Below are 19,382 nucleotides of genomic sequence, written 5' to 3'. Positions count from 1 at the left end.
TCTTGGTTTTCATTTTAAAATATTTTTGGTTTTCTGCAGGACTTCAGCTGATAGCTGCACAGTTTTGGGGTCCATTCAGAAAGAGAACAATGATAACATGTAACCACCCTGAAACTGATTCATAGTTCTCTGATCTTGCATTCTTAAGCATCTCAGTTTCCTTTAAAGCCAGCTATACAAGGCATCACAGCAGCTGGCCCAAGGGCAAGCCTCCTCTGGAGGGCCCTTCTATTTTGTCAGTGTGTATTTCCAAGGTGTGCAAAGGAAGAAGGCATCAGAGATGTCTGGATTAAACCTTTCCTTGAAATTTTTCCTTTTGAATTTTCTCTCTATTTTCATATCACTGGGAAACACAGGGGGTTTCACCTTGATTGGCATAAGAATTCCAATTGCTTACAAAGCATATTGACATTAACAAATCATTCAATTAGTTCATTATTATTATCATTATTATTAAAATTATAGTATCAGTGCCAGTTAAGATTTGAATGAAGCCACCTGCAACCAAGGTTTATCTTGTTAGAACATATCTCAGTATACTATACCCAGTAAATAATTCACTCTGTCTTTTAACTCTTTGCCGAAGAATCAGAGACATCATCTTTATTGTATTAATTATTTATGCAACTCAGCTTCTCCACCTTCCCTCCCAGCCCCAAGGAGAACTCGAACCGAAGGTATTAAGGCACTAACACCAAGTTTTCAAAAGCAGTTCAGACACTTGAACACGAGGCCTGCTTCCATTGATAGTAAACAACAAAGATCCTCAGAATTAACTGGAAGGAAAATCAAAGTTTGTACCTTGTCACAGGTGGAGTTCCCTTGGCAGAGGACTTTCCATGGAAAAGAAGAATTCAATCTTAAATACTTAAAAGGAATAACCATTACAAAGTATAATAATCACTAAAGAAAAATCATCAGTTTTAGCAGTTTGCCACTAGATGGAGCAATTTAATATTAAAATTTCCATTTATAAAGAAAATCCTCTTGAAGTTGCAGATCTTTCACTCATACACCTTTCCCACTACCAATTTTTTTTTTTTTTTGCCTTTTTATGCTAAGGACACTTAGAAGTACTGTAGCCTTGCAGATTATGCAAGTAAAAAGAAAGTTATATATGAATAAACACAAATGTTTCTACATTCTACCTGTATTACAGCAAAGACTGGATACAGCGTGAGGTAAACCGACCACAGTCCTAAAGCATTTCAGTTAAACTAATAATTTAATTTATCCACCAATCTACACCACATAATATTCAGAAATATTAAGTATTAAGAAATATTAAGCAGTTTATCAGAGTATTATGCTCTCTATTCACCACAGACAGCAAAAGAACTTTTTGCCAGCGAAGATTATTCCAAAGTAAAAGCTTAAGCCTACCCTGAACCTTAGCATACCTATTATATATTTCAAATTCTTCTATATTTTAATATCAAAACTGAGAATTAAGGTTTTATACTGGCAATGAGAAGGAGACTTGACCTCATTAGCCTGAGTCCCAATTTACATCAGTTGTACCTAAGATCCATGTAGAACTAGAGTGCCTTCTGTCAGTGCAAGCCCGAAAGTTGAACCTATGTCTACCTAAATTTCAAATGTTAATTTCAAGCAACAATTTACAGTTGTTGTTATCCAAAATACTTCCTGGTAACCTCCATCTAAGTGTTGCTGCTGAATGCAGCTCTGAAGGACCAAAGGAAGTAAATCCTCAATGATTACATGGGTCTTACAATCCTTCTTAAATAATGGATTTGCTGGGAAAAGGGGAAGCAATAAACAGAGTTAAGGACAGCCCACAAATGGCAACCCCCAACTGACCTCTGCTTTGCCTTTTTCTTTTAAATGGCTTCTGTTGTATTAGACTTATGAAATATTCGTATTTTTGAAGTATGATTTTATCATCTGAATTATTAAAAAAAGTTATAATATATTGGCTGCTGTATCTAAAATCTGCATGTCTCGTAACACAGGATACAACTTTATTACCCTGCCTATTATTGCACTTTCCTAATGTTAAATCAACTTCTGCCTGCATAGCAGCTGTAAATAACAACCGGATTTACTTTTGTGCTTAGGTCCATGTGAAAATACATGCTTTTTATGTCTAGATGTGATGCTTTCCTCTAATAATTATTACTATTATCTATCACAATTAATAAAAACCCAAACATTAGGCTGCTTATGCAACTTTTAAGGTAATTATGCACTTCTGTCCTAAAGAATTTGGCTACAGTTCCAAAGACAGCGAGGACATATCACTGATATGTCCCTATCATCTCCATCGTTACTATGACCACATTCAGCTCAGGTCCAATTAAGCTAAGCTCTCCTACTTCAATCAGTCTTTAAGGACACTGCAGTTCATGACTGGCCTACTAGATGGATCTCAGGATGGAAAGAATATAGGACAGATGGAGGGTAAACCTTATTATTTTGGTTTTATATTATTACACTTCATTTTCATGCTTTGCTCCATCACTGCACTACTTCCATCAAGGAGGGGTGGGGAGAGTGTGGTATGTGTAGGGAGCAGATATAAGAAAGCAAAGAACAAGTCAAGAGGGAAAGAATGAGAGCACGCTGAATAAGGCATTCCATGAGTTAAGAGACATTTCTAACACTTTTATAAAAGCTGCCCTCATTAAAGCTAATATGTCAACATTACAGCAAGCAAAATGGTAAATGAATGTAAAGAAAATCCAGGTTATCGTGTTTCAGATGCCAGCCCAGTACATTTCAGCCGTCTCCTCCATTAACTCTACCTCAGTGTTTGCCTCTAGCTGACTGCTCCTTGACAGCATAGATACAGAAAACAGATCAAGGCTCCAAAACCTTTTTCCACACGTTTTTCAGTAGCTTCTAGCCTCATTTTTCTTACAAAGAAGAAACAAGTTCACTAACTGCAAACTATCTGCTAGGCAGCAAACCACCTTGAAAGTGGCTTATTTTTCTACTAGAATATTTCATTACATGATTATAATAAGTGGTTCAAATCCAAGGCCATACTGACAGCGTTGAATTTCAGTGAATGCATTTCAAGTTACTTGGGAGCTACTGCAAATTTAGAAAGAAGGCAAAATACCATTCTTACTTCCTGACTTATGCTTAAATAGCAGTTTATTAAGTGGAATACACCATAACAAGCCACCTCTGGACCACAAGGTTCAAAAGCAGTAGAACAAATCAAAGCAATATACAGCTGCAGTAAGTTACACAGGAGCAAATTTGTTTGACATACCATGAGAATAAAAGGACTGGGGCAGAGGAAGACAGGGAGTGAAAAGAAGGAAGAGAGAAGGGGAAGCAGTAACATATTTGGTATCAGCACTAACATTTTTTGAATGAATCTTTCTCTTGATATTGTATGATGCAATTGTCATTTTCTCTGAAAGCGGTTAAACTCACTTCTTTCCTGGGTATGCCAGTCCCAGCAAAGCAAGGAGAATGCAATTAAAGCCAGCTATAAACCTGCCTGGTAACTCTCTTATTTTAAGTGTTCATTAGATGAAGATAGAGCTGCCCTTTTAATTTGGAGACATTGCATACCAAGTACAAGTTAATAACTACTTAGGACTTCAACCCCTGACAGAGTTACATATGCAGGCTACTGTCTGAGAAGAGATAAAGACATGGAGAGAAAAAACAGCCATCGGGTTAATCATGACCAAAAATCATTACCATCTAAGTCTGAGTGTCTGATGAAGTCTGTTTCAGAATCATTTGGCATAGCTGTTTATAATGTCCACAAACACAGCAGAGCTAAAGAAAACTTTATGTATGGACAGTGCACCACCAGACATGACACTGTAGCTGTACGTTTGCAGGCAAAGGACTTAGTTCCTGTTTCTGTCTTTGCTGTAATTTCAAAACAGCAAATTAAAATTGGTTGAGGACAACCAGAAGTTCACCAGTTGTACACATCAACTTCCACAACACAGGGCGAGACCAGTCTGTCAGTATCACGATGCACAGAAGAATGTACACAACTTTCTGCTTTTTGCATGCCCTCCTGGGAGCTGCTAGCAAATCTGCAGTCTAGTATTGCTGGCAGCAACAGACTTTCCAAATGCAGGTCAAATCCCACCTTAGAAGCATGCAACAGAGATATCCCTGCAGCAGCCTTTCAAGCACAGATTTCCTACTTAGCAAAGATTTCTCTGGGGATGGCATGTCTGACTCATCCTTTGCAATATATTTCCCTTTCCTCCAAATGCAGACTGGGATTCCAGCTATGTTTTGACTCTCAAACTCTTTGTTTTGTATTTGCAAAGCCTTTTGTAGGAATTCGATTTTCCTAGAATCATGGAAAGCTGCACACCTTAAAGCTGCATGTGAAAATCCTTCAATTATCTCCAGAGCCCAAATGTGTTAATGTCTATTCACAGCAACTTTAGGTCACAGCCACCTACATTTCTTCAGAAAGTCAGTCTTCTTCATAACAGGGTAACATACTTTAAATCACTCCTGAACCCATCTTGCCTTGGTTTTATAACAAACTAAGGTACTTTAGATCAGCCACCATTTGAATTAAAATGCTTGCAACTGACAGAAATAAAGCAATGAGACCAGAAACTATGCAAAGGTATAGTTACCTTGCTTGTACTGATTGCTTATCTACATTCTCAGAAAGTAAGGTCTTGATGTTACCAATGCTGCACCAGGCCCTATTCACTTCAGTGAATAGGATTCAACAAAAGTACAAGCGTCCATCTGTGCAGAGCTCATTGCAGAAACAACACTGAGTATGTTAAGCTTGATCCTATAATCAAGTTTAATTAGAATCACTGGGTCTTAGCATAGGTGTAAAGATCCATCATGTTGATCCACTTGTAGGATCATAGCCTTAATGTAAAGACATAAAGCATTTTGTTATTACTTCAAATAATCCAAGTTGATCTCCTTTAAATAAATGAGGTCTGATCTTACAGCTGGTTCTGCACAGGTAGGGCACTTCTCCACAGGGTTCCACTGACTGGCACAAGGCAGATTTTCCCTTGTAAGGGAAGACGGGAAAAGACGAACAGGAGGCAATATCAGGCATGATCCTCCTTCCCCTGGAGCACTCTTTTGTCACTGACTGCAAGTCCTCCCAGGGTCCAAAATTAATAAAACAGATAGTAAGATAAGGTTTGTGGCACTCCACTCCTCATAGCCTCTGCCTACTGGGTGATAATATGCCTGTACCTAGCCCTGGGTAATAGTATGTAAACACAGAAGACAAATTTTAACTAGAAAGTGTGAAGCAATTGCGAGCAGGGTTATGATTACATCACAGCAATCCACTCAAAAGTTGTAAGATTAGCTGTGTAACTAAAAGAGTTATAAAGAAATAGTTTAAGGATATGCAAAATTTGCAAGCGCCACGAGCTAAATAAAGTTACATAGTCATTTTAGTTTTCTGTTTACGATGTCATCATCTTGTCCTCTTCACTGTCACTGGTACATCAATAAGAGCCTCAGAAGGCTCTCATGCTCACTCTCAGGAGCCTTTTCTTCCATGGAATTCCCTTTAGGAAATCTGAGTGAAAGGTGGGTGATAAACTTCTAAGAAATACTATGGAAGAAGTGAGTTTTCAAGAAAGGAAACAACATTCTCAAGCTAAACACATTAAAAATATCCACAACTTTGTGTTTGTTTTTTTTTCTTTTTCTCCTGTTCGGCATTTCCTTTAATAAACACCAGCAAGCTGCTGGTCTAAGAAAGATTATATTAATTTCTTCTTTATCTCAAAGTTTAACCTGATCTAGATACATTTCTTTCTAAGTCTATTCCAAGATTTATTACTGGAAGCTCTTAAAGCAAAGCTTTTTCCCATTCCCACAATGATTTGAGAAGCAAAACAGGAAGATAAGAAGTACTACTCTTCATTAATGCTCTATTTTTTCAGCATCTCCAGGCTGAAGTAAACAAAAATGTCAAAGATGTATACACTGTCCCATCTCACTTTTCCTGTACCTCATTGCTCCAGGATTTCATAAGATTTTCAGAGAATTCATCCTAGAAGGACAACTATGGGAACAAAAGACTAATACTGCTATGTCTAGAAGTCAGGGAGACCAAATGATTACATTACTAAAACTCTGCTGTGGTGTGAGGTTTTTTAAAGCTAATGTTGGGGATACATTTCTTTGCACATTTGTCTTTATTCCCAAGTGAAACATGTTAAATAAAATGCTATCCTAAAGCAGAGTTGAACTGTGAATGTTAGTATTCCCACTTTATTAGAGAGATACAGAGAATTATTTCCTTTAACAGGTATAAATATTACTTGCAAAATTAAATAATCTGTACCCCACCCCATCAAAAAGGTCACTAATTTCTAGTTTGTTGTGTGCCTAAAAACATGGTGGGCTGGCCTAGTATTGCTCTGCCCCTATGTGCCTACTAACACAGTGCACCTCAAATGGTATCCAATTTCCTCTTTTCCAAGAGTTTCATTTAAACCATACCCAAGCACGTCTGTACATTGTTGTCCCCCTAGAATACATCACTAATTTAAACAAGCAAGATTAACCAGAAGCTTAAATAAAAACATGCTTTTTCCTGGTAAAATCTTGCTGGTAGTATAATAATATAATATAAATATATACATATAAGTATAATATCAGTATAATAATATAATAAACACCTATTCTGGTGTTCTTCACATTCCTCAATCCTCATTTCTATATGCATCACCAAATGAAGACAAACTTTTCCTCAGATGATATATAGGACTAACTAGAAACATTCTAAAAAACACCCTAGATTTTGCTTACAGTATCCTTCATATTTGTCTTAAGAGTTCTGTAGTACTATGCTCAAAGGTTCACAAAGTGTGCTTTGCAACCCTTATAACACTGGAAGTCTCAGCTATTTACTTTTCAAGGTCTTTGGGACAAACACTTTAATAACACAACCTGAAAAAAAGAAATAATTAAAGGCATTAGCCAACGGTACTGACATGCCTTTCATTCAGTTTGCTTTTCAAGCATGTTAATTGACTGTAGGGAATGAGCTAATAGAATAATGTCTGAAGAAATAGCATTCAGATATTTTAAGGCACAGGCTGAACTCAGGATTCCATATAACGCTAGATTCTTGGATTTACGTACTTAAATGCCTTCTATTTTGGGACTCACTCGGAATGTTGTCTCTTGCTCAGTAATTCTCTGTCACAGTACTTTAATGCAGAGCTACAGTCATCCAGCACTGCGTTGTGTTTTCCAGATTCTGGAGGAAGAATTACTAAGTATCAGAGATTTAGCTAAGCTAATGTTTTTTTCAACCCAATTCCTCTTTTGATTCCTGTGCTACTACACTTCTATGAAATTTAGAACTTTGTCTAAAATTTAGAAAGTTGTCTAAATAACATTGGGAATATGAAAAAGATTCTAGGCCCTGTCTTGATGGGGACAACAACATGTTGTAGGCTACACTCAATAGACAAGCTAGGTTAAGAACGAACTAAAGTCAGCTGCCTGCTTTAGACAGAATCTCAAAGCTTCACTAACTTTGCTGACATCCACTCATATATCTACAGATTTTCTTTGGGACACAATCTGTGTTTCCCTCTGACAACATCTTGTAAAATGTACATGCTAGCACATCGACTCCTCCTCCTTTCCAATGGGAGCAGACTAGTAGATGAGTTGCAGTAACAGACCACATACATGCTGACAAGTGTAAGTCACTAAGTCACAGTAATCCAGCCTTTTCTGATTATTTCTATATATCCTTAAGCATCTGTTCTCAAAACAGAACTCAAAAAAAGTTCAAATTAATTCTAAATACAGTTCCGCATCATTATATCATGCTCAAACTGAGAAATTATTGTATAAGTATCTGTCTTTGCCCCCTCCCACTTCTTCCACAACGTGCCCAAAAACGTACCCTGCTCCACAAGTAAAGCAAATTCATGGGTTTTGACATGTGACTGCTAAACTAAGACTACATCACACAACTGACAGCAAAGCTGTGCTACACAAATGTTACTGGATAATGTGAAACTTTGGCTATGAGAAAAATTGAGCCAGGAAGTCTGAGGAAGAATAACTAGGATTCCCCCATACAGCCTTTTTCACAATTGAGTCATATGAATGATTTCTGAAATTCTCATTCTTTGTAACTGTCTCAGATATGAGTTATATTCCTTGCGGCTCTTGATCACATAAAGACGTTCACCTGATACCCAGACTCAGAAAAGCGACCTACATGACCTCTTAAGTTAGTATTCTTTAGGAAGTTTAAAATTGCACAGTAAATTAAAAAAAAAAAAATAAAAATCAGCCAAGAACCAGAGCTGCGTTTGAGGAATTTACATGCACCACAGAAAGTGCGTGCTTCAAAAATTTTATCCAAGTGCTAAGCCAGTCCCTGATACAATTTAACACAATTTACAATTTAACCTCAGATGTTGTGTATTGCTCTGTGATATCCAAGATATGTTTTCCTCACTGGTTGCTGTCATGTACCAATGCAGAAATGAACAGTAAGTAAAATACTATATTACAGCCCTGTTAACCCCAGATTTATGAACTTTTGATATTCTTTGTAAAACAGTGACAGCCAACTGGCAGGTGAAGTTTTCCTCCTCTCTGCTTTCCCCTTTTCCTCCCAGCCTGCAACTGGCCACTCAAAACACAAATTAAGCCATTGGCTTCAAGTGGACTACATCTGTATGTAGATTTCTATATGTGCAAGATTATGAACTATATCAACAGTTACTTAGGCATGTCAGTGAAAAAGTCCAATTTCTGTGAAGATCTCTGTTGTTACTGTAGAACTATCTTAGTATTTCTTTTATGTGACATTAACTGTGTGCATAGGTTCATAAACTTCTTTTGTACTGCATAATAGACAGTACTTCAGATTGTCTGGTTTGTTTGTTGCTCAACAGTGGAAGTATAAGAATACTTAAAATGTTTCAAATTCGTTAGGAATAGTAATTGTGGTAATTTAATGTTTACATCTCCCATTCCTTTTCCTAAAAAAAACAAACAAACAAACAAAAAAACCTAAAAAAACAGCCCTCCAAAACTTTAATTTGCAGTTCTAGAGCAAACAGCCTATCGGCCTGTACCCATACTGAGACGCACTAACATAAACAGAACAAATGCTCATACATGATTGAAAACGAATTTATCACAACTGCATCAACTTATAAGAGTTTAACATGAACTGCACAGATAAAACAAAGTTTTAGTTGCTTCCACACAGTGTTTTGCATGAGTTTAATTTGCCTAATATAACATCAAACACTAAGGTGGTATGAGAATGCATGTGTGTATGGTCTAGCCAACAGAATGCATATGTTTATGGGCAGGTGAAAAAACAAACCTAAAAAACAACAAACATCTGACACTGGCAGGAAACTGAATAAATGCTAGTGTCACATGCTGCCATGAGGGAAGAGACACCACTTCCTCCCAAGACACTCGAGTTGTCTTTGAAGCTATCAGAAGCTTATTAATCTGCAGACTAACTGAACAGTGTCACCCCCCGCCACCCCCAAACTCATCAAGCACGTATGTTTAGCCCTTTAAACTAGTAAGAACGGCGTTAACAGCCCCCACTCACCACAGCCTCCTGGGCCACTGCTCCGGGTCCCCAGGGTGGCAGGTGGCTGCCCTCTCTCCGGGCGCTTGAGATAAACATGACCTCTCCTTCCTGAGCTAGCTGCTTTTACTATAAACCGGCCAGGTTTTCCCTGTCGCTGAGGCCTGGTGGAGCCCAGCCCCAGCAACCTCCAGCACCAGGGAAGTGCCGCACGCCCCCCTTGCCCGCCACCACCACAGGAGGGAACGACAGGACTCCCAGCGCTGGAGCTTTACAGACGAGGGAAGCGCGGGCAGGGGAGCGCTGCGGCGCGGGAGGAAGGCGGCAAAGAGACGGGGCTGAGGGGCTGAGGGGCTGAGGGGCTGAGGGGCTGAGGGGCTGAGGGGGGGGCGCGCTCGCGACCGGCCGCCTTCCCGCCCAGCCCGCGCGTCGCACCGCTCCACCCGCGGGGGGGCAGGGGCGGGCTGCCGGCCGCCTCCAGGGAGCCCGCTCTTCCTCCCCACACGCGCGGTCACGTGCTCCGGGAGCCGCAAAGCAGCGGCGCTTTTGCGACAGGGTGACAGCCAAATGGTGCGACATCCGCGGCGGCCGCAGGAGCAGCAGCCGCGGCGGCCGAGCGCTCCCAGGGCCGAGCGCCGCGCCTGGGCGGGGGAGCGCACCGCGGCCCGGCGGGGACCGCACCGCACCGCGCCCCAGCGCCCGGCGCGACCCCCATGAGAGGAGGGGGGACGGCGGCGGCGTCCCCCCACGTCTCCCTGCCAGCCTGAGCGCGGAGTGCTCCCCCCGCCCCCCATGCGCCCTTAGTCCCGGCCCCGGACCCGCCTCCCTCGCTCCCCTCCCCGCCGGCGGCGGCGGCAGCAGCGTCCAGGTGCGGACTTCAAACCCCAGCGCAATGGCGTCCAACGCGGCCGAGAGGGAGATCCTCTTCACCGAGCTCCAGGTAAGCGGTGGCGGCGTCCCTGCGGGCGCCGCCCCGGCCCCGCTCCGCTCCCGTCCTTCACGGGGAGGATGGAGCCGCCGCGCCCCGCCGCCCCCTGCCCGCCGCGGAGCGCCCACCCCACCCCGCGGCCGGCCCGGGGAGGCGGCGGAAGACCGTGCCCACCCCAGGCCTCTTCCCGCCGCTGTCCCCCGGGAGCGGAGGCGCCGCCGCCCGGTCACGGCCCCACCCTGCCGCCGGCCGCGACCCGCTTTTGTCTGCTCTCGGCTCTCTCCTTCTCCCCGCCGAGCGGCCGCGTCCCTCCGGCGGGGCCTGCCCTGGGCCGCGCCCCCGGTCCCGGCCGCGGCCCCGGCGGCTGGGGAGCGCCCCGCGGCAGCGCGGAGGCTGCCCGCCGCCGTGCCTCGTAGCTCTCGCCCCCGCCGTCCTGGGCACGGCTCGTCAGGGCCCCGGCCGGAGGGGTCCCGGTGGCCGCCCCGCCGCCCGCGTCCGGGTCAGGCGAGGAGCTTTTCCCTTCTGCGGCACCGCGCAGAAGCCGGAGCAGCTTCCTCTATGTAGGCCTTGAACTCGGAGCCTGTGGAGAGGAGAAAATGGTGCGGCCAGTTACTTGTCACACGGCAAGGGTTCTTGTCGCTACAAAAACAAAACAAAACCAGAAAAAAACCCAAAACAAAACCAACCAAAAAAAACAACCCCCCAACACTGTAAAAGGCCCGGAAAACTCGGGGGTTGGTTGTTTCCATCCCTGTAGTTCGATCAGTGTGAGTTGCCAGTGCAACTGTTACTTTTCTGCTTGTCAGCTGCAGCGTTCGATGCGATTCGGGAGCTCCACTTTTGTGCTCGTATCTTTAAATGTCAGCTCAACCTGCCAGCTCTTCCACTTCCTTATCCAAAAGAAAGCTTGCTTTTTTAATTTATTTTTTTATTATACACCGCTAAATCTATGCAAGTTGTTATGACTAACCAGGCAAAGAACGTGTCTCTTAATTTATTAGTTGGACAATTAACCAAAGTAAGGAGTCCATAAATGGAAAGCATTTAATTTAATGCTCGAATAGAAATTTAAAAGGCATGCTTTAAAAAGGAGATATTTTATTTCCTAAATGCAGTTAAATTCTCATGTATTTTTAAATGTTAGTAGTGTGCTCGCTTGAGTAACAAAGGAAAAGAAGGCGCAACAGAGATGTAGCAGTCTGCTTAATATTGTAGCACATGAGATGGCTGAAGGCTAAGAATCCATCTAAAATGCTGAACTTTAATCAGTGGCTCATAAGTGTCTAGGAAGAATCGCTATGTTAATACAAACTTGATACGATGATATATAAGCTGGTAAACCTGTTTGAAGTGGTGAGCTGTGTGAATAAGTAACTGGTAGCATTTCAGGTAAGCTAAGTGGAAGCAGAAATTCTGTTAAAGTACTGAGAGTGGGGTCTGGACTAATTTAAAGAGAAATGGAGGGGGTTTGTATGGGGGGACTTTTGTTATTGGGCATGGGGAGGATTGTTTTTGTGTTGTTTTTTTTTTCTTGGAAGATGAGACTGACTGATACTGATTTAAGAAACAAAAAAATAACCACTACAAAACAACAGGATGGGTTAGATCCTTTGGCTGCTCTATCTCATCCATTATATGTGGTAACGTCTGTATCAATAAATACAGTTCTTTGGGCAAGACAGGAAGGTTGTGAAGTTAACATGGAAATCCCAGTAGGGTTTAAGCTTTGAGAACTTCTAGGTATTTAAGCTTCGAGAACTTCTAGGTATTTTTTGGAGAAACTTCCATATTGGGAAGAACCACTGTATAGGTAATGGTTTTGCAGTGGCACATATTAGCAGTGAAATGCAAAGGCATCAGTAGGATTTTTCTTGGGAATCTTTCAAACCAAATTATGCTTCATATACTTCTATGTAAAAGCTACTTTAGTGGCATGTTCCCAAAGTAAAGGGAACTATAGTGAAGTGTTAGATACGCCATTTCACTCATATTTCTTCAGGAGGAAACTTCCTCAATCTAAGAACTCTAACTTAAAAAGTGCTTATACGTAAAATGGGCTTTTGCTTGCATATTGCAATCTTGCACAGAAAGATGAGGAAGTTGTAGAATGCACTGCTACAGTAAAGGTTGAAAGCATCACATAGTTGACTTGATCTAGATCATGAGCAATGTGTAGTTTAGACGTTTTGCTAATACTTAGCTTGTTTTCAGTAGGTTTTCCTAAACCCCATGTTAATCCCAAGCTTGATTCTGACATGGAATCAGTCAGTGATCAATGTAACACGTTGCTTATCAATATTGTATGTTCTGCATGCTGTTTGTTATGATAGCCCTGAATACTCCAGTGTGCTGTAAGAAGTTAACTCTTAGGCTTGGGTGAAGTTAATGAAAGTGGACCAGTAGTCATGAATCAGTTGAGCTCACCTCATATAAAGATGGGCAAACCTTTCACAACTACTGACTTAACAGGATGTGAAGTGGGTTCTGAAAAAATAGGAAAAACAGAAGGTCAAAATAACTAACTGCTGAAAAGAAAGTGGTAAAACACAGATGTCATATTTTTGTTTCAATATGTGCTGGGTTTAATTAAACAGGCCTTAAATAGGCCTTAGATTGCACTTCTCACAGTGACAGCTTTGTATTTTAAAAAAAGTGACTCCATATCTGATAGAGCAGTTAAAAAACTCTGCTAGCAAATGTCCATTAGACATTTCTGTCCTGCTTTTTCTACAGAATGCTTTATCCATTCTTCTACATCTTACTTCAAACATTTCAGAGACCGTTAATAGGATGTGGAAAGTATATCTTGCTTCTAAACACGAGTTTGTTCAAGGTGAAAAATGCAACACTGGCTCCTCAGTAGTTAGCAAACGCATAGCATGAAATAAACTTGGCAATAAACAAACCCTCTTTTTCATTTGTTCTGTTTAGTAGCTTCACGAGCAAAATTACCTGATTACCAAAGATTGGAAGATTACATGAAGCCAGTGTACCGTTTTTGTTACCTTTACTCCTTTTATCTCCAGTACAGGTTCTTTTGTAGGAGGGGGAAGGAGCTTGGGTAAGAACTGGTATTGCTGATGTTGTCTTCCCTTCCAAAATTCTGCTGTCCTTCTCTGGGCTTGCATCCTTTTAGAGCTTTGTCCAGCAGGTAAATTAGCCTCCCCAGTACTTGCTTTCAGGTTAATTGCACAGCCTTTAACTCTTTGCTTCCTGGTGTAAGTGGCAACTTTCTTTCCTCATAAAATTAAACTTTAATTTGTGATGCTGTAGGCTGTTAAATAAGGCATCCATGAAATAAAATATTTTAAGTTTTATATGAGAAAAGGTGAATATTTTATCTTTTTTAAAACAAGTTTTTGTGAGGTAGGGTGTATTTTCAATCGTGTGTGCTTTCTTGGCAGTGATGGTAGATGTCAGCCTAGTAAACTGATGTGGCTGGGATAACAGAAATTATTACTTGGAGTATTTAAATGAAGCTATTGTTCATATAAAGCAGTTGCACTTTGGTACTTCTAGGTGTTCTCTACCACTTTTCTAGACAGTAATGTAAATGGTTTAGACTTTAGACTTTTCTCTTTAATATTACATGATTTACTTAAAAATTCTGGCTCACTGAAAAATGTGTTTCCAAAACAATTCCTCTTTAATGCCAGAAAAAAACAGTATATTACTTAGTTTTATTTGCTTAAATGAAATTATTTGGTCAAGATAGTGAACGTGGACTGTGCCCTAAAGTAAATAAGCATGTAACAGACCCTCGTTTGTTTCAGATGGAAGTGTTAAATCCTCTACTTGGAATGAGTTTTTCAAACTCTGCCATAATACATATCTCTAAAATTACAAAAAAACTGGCAAAAATGTTTTTATTTCTGTATTGGTCAGAATAAAGGCTTTTTTTTTTTTTAATGGATATTTTGTTTTAATGGAAGCCCTCATCATCACATTTCCTAGGATGCTGTAGTCGGGGATCTTGAAGCACAAATTTCATGACAAAATCATATTTAAAGGCCATTGGTAACTTCTTTTAAAGTAGTGATAAATAGTACCAGAACTGAAATATGTGTAAATAATGCTTATGTAATGGCATATGTGGTAAAGTTTTTTGTTTATTTTTCTGTTTCATGTTAGGGACAAGGATATTCATAAAATGAATACAATAGAAATATGCTCAGTAGTTTGTCCAGTTTATATCACGTAGACTAACAGTTGAGTCTTGGGTTACCCAACTATGTTTTGTATATAAATGTATGTAAAATTAGGCGCTTGTACCTCACCATGTTAGGTTAAAATACTAGACAGGACTCTGAAGACCTGCATTTCGTTCCTGGCTGCTGTGCTCTCAGCTGGGTGACATTAGGCCGATGACTTTGCTTACTCATGTCTCAGTTTCTTCATCTTTAGAATAGAGGTAATGATGCTTGCTTTTTTAGAGATAAAAAGTACTGGGTATGTATTATTAGCTGTGGTCAAGTGCCAAAGGACACCTTAAAAAGGTACAAGTAACCCAATTAATCTGTTTTGAACAGACATTGTAATTAGGCTGAACACTCAACAGTAAGACTGCCTTCAAATACTGTTCAGCTAGGACAGATTAGCCTCAAATAATTTTGAATTACCCTTGTTTCTTCAGAGCAATGAAATGTCACATTCAAGTGAAAATACCCTGAGCTAGTCTACTACAGTTTAGACATGAAAATACATGTGCAGGTGCTTGGGACTTCTCAGGTCCCTATAAACACTTCCAGAATTTGGGGAAGCACTCCAGTTTTTTTCCATTTGTGGATATATATTACTCTTTAAACAGTACTCCGTTCAAAACGTGTAGTAACAAAATATACATCCTGTTCTCAGTGGAACATAAACAGTCCTTAAAATACCTTTAGGTAGGTGCATGGGTGGGGGATTTGGTTTTGGTTTGGCTCTTTTTTTTTTTTTTTTCCCATCTTCTGAATTCTATAAGTGTGCCTGTTAACGTAGGGACTTGTATACGATGTGTATGATTGTATACGTTTGACTGAAGTTTCTTGATCAGAGCAGATGTCTTTCTGTTATTTTAAACTCAAATTATTAGTGATGGCTAATAGAAAAGTGTATTTAGTTAAGCTATGTGTAATAGCTGTTCTGGAACAGTTTTATACATAGTGAGTGGACATTCATTACAATGTAACCTAAAATCTGTAGTGGAGTAACAAGATAAACACGTCTTTTACGTTGGGAAAGGGTGGTTTAAGGGCTTAATGATGGGATTACAAATCTCTTCATCAATGCCTCAGTGCTTTGCTGAATTAGAGACTAAGACATTACATGGCCTCTACGAAGATTCAGAATAACAAAGCCTTATGGTGTTACATGCAGCGTGGAGGTTGCAGTCTGCTTTTTGTTTTGGCTTTTTCTGGAAAGCACTTGTACAACTGGACAAATTGGTTGATGATAGGCTTTTTGTTTTGTTTTCTCTACTGGATTCAGTAAGTGAATGGGTTTTAGGAAGAGACTGAGCTGAAGCATCTCTTATGAGATGTGGCTCTGTAGCATGGGCAAGGCATTTGTATGATACTTTGAAGTTTTAATTATTAATGCTTGGTCTGCAATTCCTGGCACAATCAAAATGGCATCTTTGCTAGTGTTTGGCAGGGAGCAGGAGGGTTGGTTGTTTTTTTTTTTTAAAGAAATCAGAGTTATGTTGTGGGATCTGATCCATTACTTTTGTTACTTTGAGATATGATTAGGAAGTGCTACATTGAAACAGAAACAAATAGTGCCATTAGTTAACAAAATGCTTTGGGCCCATCCCTACAGTAACATTATATCTGATTTGTTTGTTTATTTGAACTGCAGCAGTATAATTATGTCACACTGACACAAGTCCACACCATTTTTGTGACTGCCATTTTACGGTTACTGATTATTTACTGTTTGACAGCTCACCAATGAATTGAACGACTTGCATGGCAGTCTGGGCATGCATCCTGTGGAGCAAAGTTCTGCTCTGTGGGTTTTCTCAGCATGCTTTGTGGGATACTTTCCTGAACCTTCAGGAATTCTGTGCTATGTGTCAAACTAATGCAGTTTTGTGACATCCATCAACTTTGCCAGTGCAACTTCTGGCATCTAGTGAGGAAGATACGACTGAGTTCTGTGGTGAGCAGGCACTAATACAAACAGGAAAGTAGTGTGCAGTTGCACCTTATGTTCAACTAAATGGACCAGCTCTGCTGGCAATTCTGCTGTTGTACTGTGGGTAATAGAAGAGGCTGAAATCAAGCTATTCAGGCTAATGCATCTAACTTCACAAATAGGGTGGGTTGGGAGAGATCACATGATCTGTTACTCTGGCTCAGTTGTGGGACCACCAGCTGTGGGTAGTGGTGATCTGACTGTTTTTTTAAGAGTAGGCCACACCTTCTATTTTTCTTGATACTGGGTATAGATGCAGTTTCCTGTACTCTGTATCAACATTATGCCCGCTTTGGCTGCAGTTCCTGTTTGCTGCTACAGTGGTGTACAGAGAGCACTTCCGGAGTGGATGCACAGTGATGGCAAAACTCTGCTTTTGGTAGCGTAGTTTGTTGCTTCTGCTGGGCAACCAGGGGAAAACCCAGAAATAATTAGCATAAGTGTATTTTGATAGGACAACTACATCTATACTGAAAGCCTTTGTTATTTTGTTATAGAGATATCGATAGCTATCAGTACCAAATAAGAAATGATTGACTTGGAAGGGCTAGGTTGGGCTATGAGAGGTTCATATATGCAGATTTCTCTTGGGGTTTTTTTGGTGCCATAAAGCAAGGTTGATATGTGGCAGGACTCAGGGAGGGTTTGCTCTGGCAAATCAGGAAAACTGGGCTATGTTGGTAAAAACCTTAATGTGGACATGACTAAATTAGCTTTTTTGCCTCCAGTTCCTGTGGATTTCTTTAAGCCTTATTTGCTTTGCTGGAGATACTGATTTTTAAATGACAGAGAGTTTCTGACATTCTCTAAATAAGTACAGATCAGAGAGCTTGAATCAAAATCCCATAATACCTGTTTCATATCTGCAGTGTTATGTATGGTAGTCCAGTGCTGAAGCAAACTGTTTTTTCTGTTGCGGTTTTTCAAACGTTTGCTGTCCTGCAATGTAGTAGCGAGGCTCATAGATTTTAAGTTTCCATTAAACAGAAGAACTTGTTAACCTGAAAATGGAAATAGCAGAACCAGTGCTCTTTCTATTGAGAAGAGCCAGCAGGACAGCTTTCCACTAACTTTCCACAATTGTTATCAGAGTGTCACAAAACACAATAGGTGGCAGATCCTTAGACAGGAGAACGCATAATTAAGTCTGCAATAGCAAGGTGCTAATAGATTGTATCATAGTTCTGAGATACATCACAGGAATAACGTGAGGCTCAGTCTGTTAGTGTGATAAACACTTGCAAGCAGATCAGGTCAGAAGGGAGAACTCGCATGGATTGCTACAACAGTAATAGTCTTCTAAATTAGCGCTGGTCTTTAAACCCAGGAATATTGTTCAACTCCTGGAATGAAATGAATAGGTTAATAAAAAGAATAAGAGCTAATAGTAAATGTAATTGGGTTTTTGCCTGATTTAGAAATAGTACTTTAAAGTAATTGTGGTGCATAACTGTTCTGAAATTATTTTTCTGTCTGTCTGTGTGTAGGTATATATATTTTGTGCATATATAAACTTTATGTAACTTTTGAGGAGAATTTGAGAGTTGATAATTACAAGAGGCAGAAAAAAGTTGTGTCCCCCCCCCCCTTTTTTTTTTTTTTAAGTACCCAACACAAACTGGCTAATTATACAGGAAATAATGATATGGTTTAGTATATCCCTGGCGCAATAGTTTGCTGAGGAATTTTTACATGTATCTTTGAAAACTGTCAAAAGGTATATTCAGTCTGGTTTTGTGTTGCAAATCACTAAGACACAAGGCAGGTCTGTGACACAAATTTAGGATGGAAAAGTTCTAGTTGGTTCATTGACCTTGCTGTGTGCTGGAACTGGAACCTTTGCCACAGACTTGGGGCTGTTGTTCAAAGCGTCAGGCTTTGTCAACTGGTACTGCTGCTGAAAACAAGTCTGTGCCATGTTGTGTTGCTTTACATTTGCACAAACAGCTATACGGTGAACCGATTTGTTGCTGATTTTGGTTTTTTTTTGGGGGGGGTCCTCCTCCCCCCAGTTAGTTTTCAGCCTGATTGGGTTCACAATCCAGTTCACTGTGTGGCCATGTGAAGGTTTGTACTGGCATGTATCAGCAAATGGTCTGGGGCAGGAACAAGCACTTAGGGAAGGATAGGACTGCTGGTTCTTAAGGGTGGTTTTTTTTGCTGCAGTGCTGCTTTATGCAGTAAAACATTTATCAGATTACAGGATGAGATTTACTGTCATGTATGTGGCTTTGAGCTGGGGACTGTGAAAAGTCCCATTTCTTCTCCTGCAGACCAATAGACGAATAACAAACAGTTCATTCCTGTCTATGGCAATTCTTTTCTAGCTTCATATTCTTCAAGCAGAAGGTCTTACAATATGCTGCATGTGACAGTAAAAACCTATTTGTCTGAAAGAGCACTGAAAATAGAATTGTTTTGGACATCATGCATGGATGGAAGACGTAGTTTCATTAAGTTTGCTGTCGAAAGTTGAGAACAGTGTTAAGGTTTTGTAGCAGTACCCTAAGCGAATGTGGGAGTATGACCAACCACATCTTTATTTAATAGCTTTCAGAGGCTGCTGTTAAACCTTTCACACACTTGCGGCAAGGAGTAGTTTTGAAAAATCCTGAGTCTTTTTGTTATTTCTCTAACAAGTGAAAAAAAAAAAAAGTAAGTATACAATTGAAACAGATGGGAGTGAATTTTGTCATGAAGACAACTTACTGTGTGAATAATACTATTAAATTACTG

The 19,382-nt window shown here is 40.4% G+C and overlaps 1 protein-coding gene and 1 long non-coding RNA gene across 8 annotated transcripts in view; one reads left to right on the top strand and one right to left on the bottom strand.

The window, feature by feature from the left end:
• Nucleotides 1–9,982, bottom strand: part of LOC114017630 (uncharacterized) — a 520,469-nt gene extending 510,487 nt beyond the window's left edge. For all 6 annotated transcript variants that reach the window (XR_008734646.1, XR_008734645.1, XR_008734647.1 and 3 more), the window contains exon 1: nt 9,563–9,982. This is a non-coding gene — a long non-coding RNA (uncharacterized LOC114017630). The remainder of the gene's footprint in view (nt 1–9,562) is intronic.
• Nucleotides 9,983–10,188: 206 nt separating this feature from the next.
• PKN2 (protein kinase N2) overlaps nt 10,189–19,382 on the top strand; it is a 56,343-nt gene continuing 47,149 nt past the window's right edge. The window contains exon 1 of one of the 2 annotated variants that reach the window (XM_055724209.1): nt 10,189–10,481. In XM_055724209.1, coding sequence (XP_055580184.1) covers nt 10,434–10,481 — 48 coding nt within the window. In that variant the 5' untranslated portion in view covers nt 10,189–10,433. The remainder of the gene's footprint in view (nt 10,482–19,382) is intronic. The other variant, XM_055724210.1, reaches the window with a different exon arrangement.

The sequence above is a fragment of the Falco cherrug genome, chromosome 12, assembly GCF_023634085.1.
Source record: "Falco cherrug isolate bFalChe1 chromosome 12, bFalChe1.pri, whole genome shotgun sequence".
NCBI lineage: Eukaryota > Metazoa > Chordata > Aves > Falconiformes > Falconidae > Falco > Falco cherrug.
Note: the sequence above shows the minus strand (reverse complement) of the source record. Positions and strands in the feature narration are given on the sequence as shown.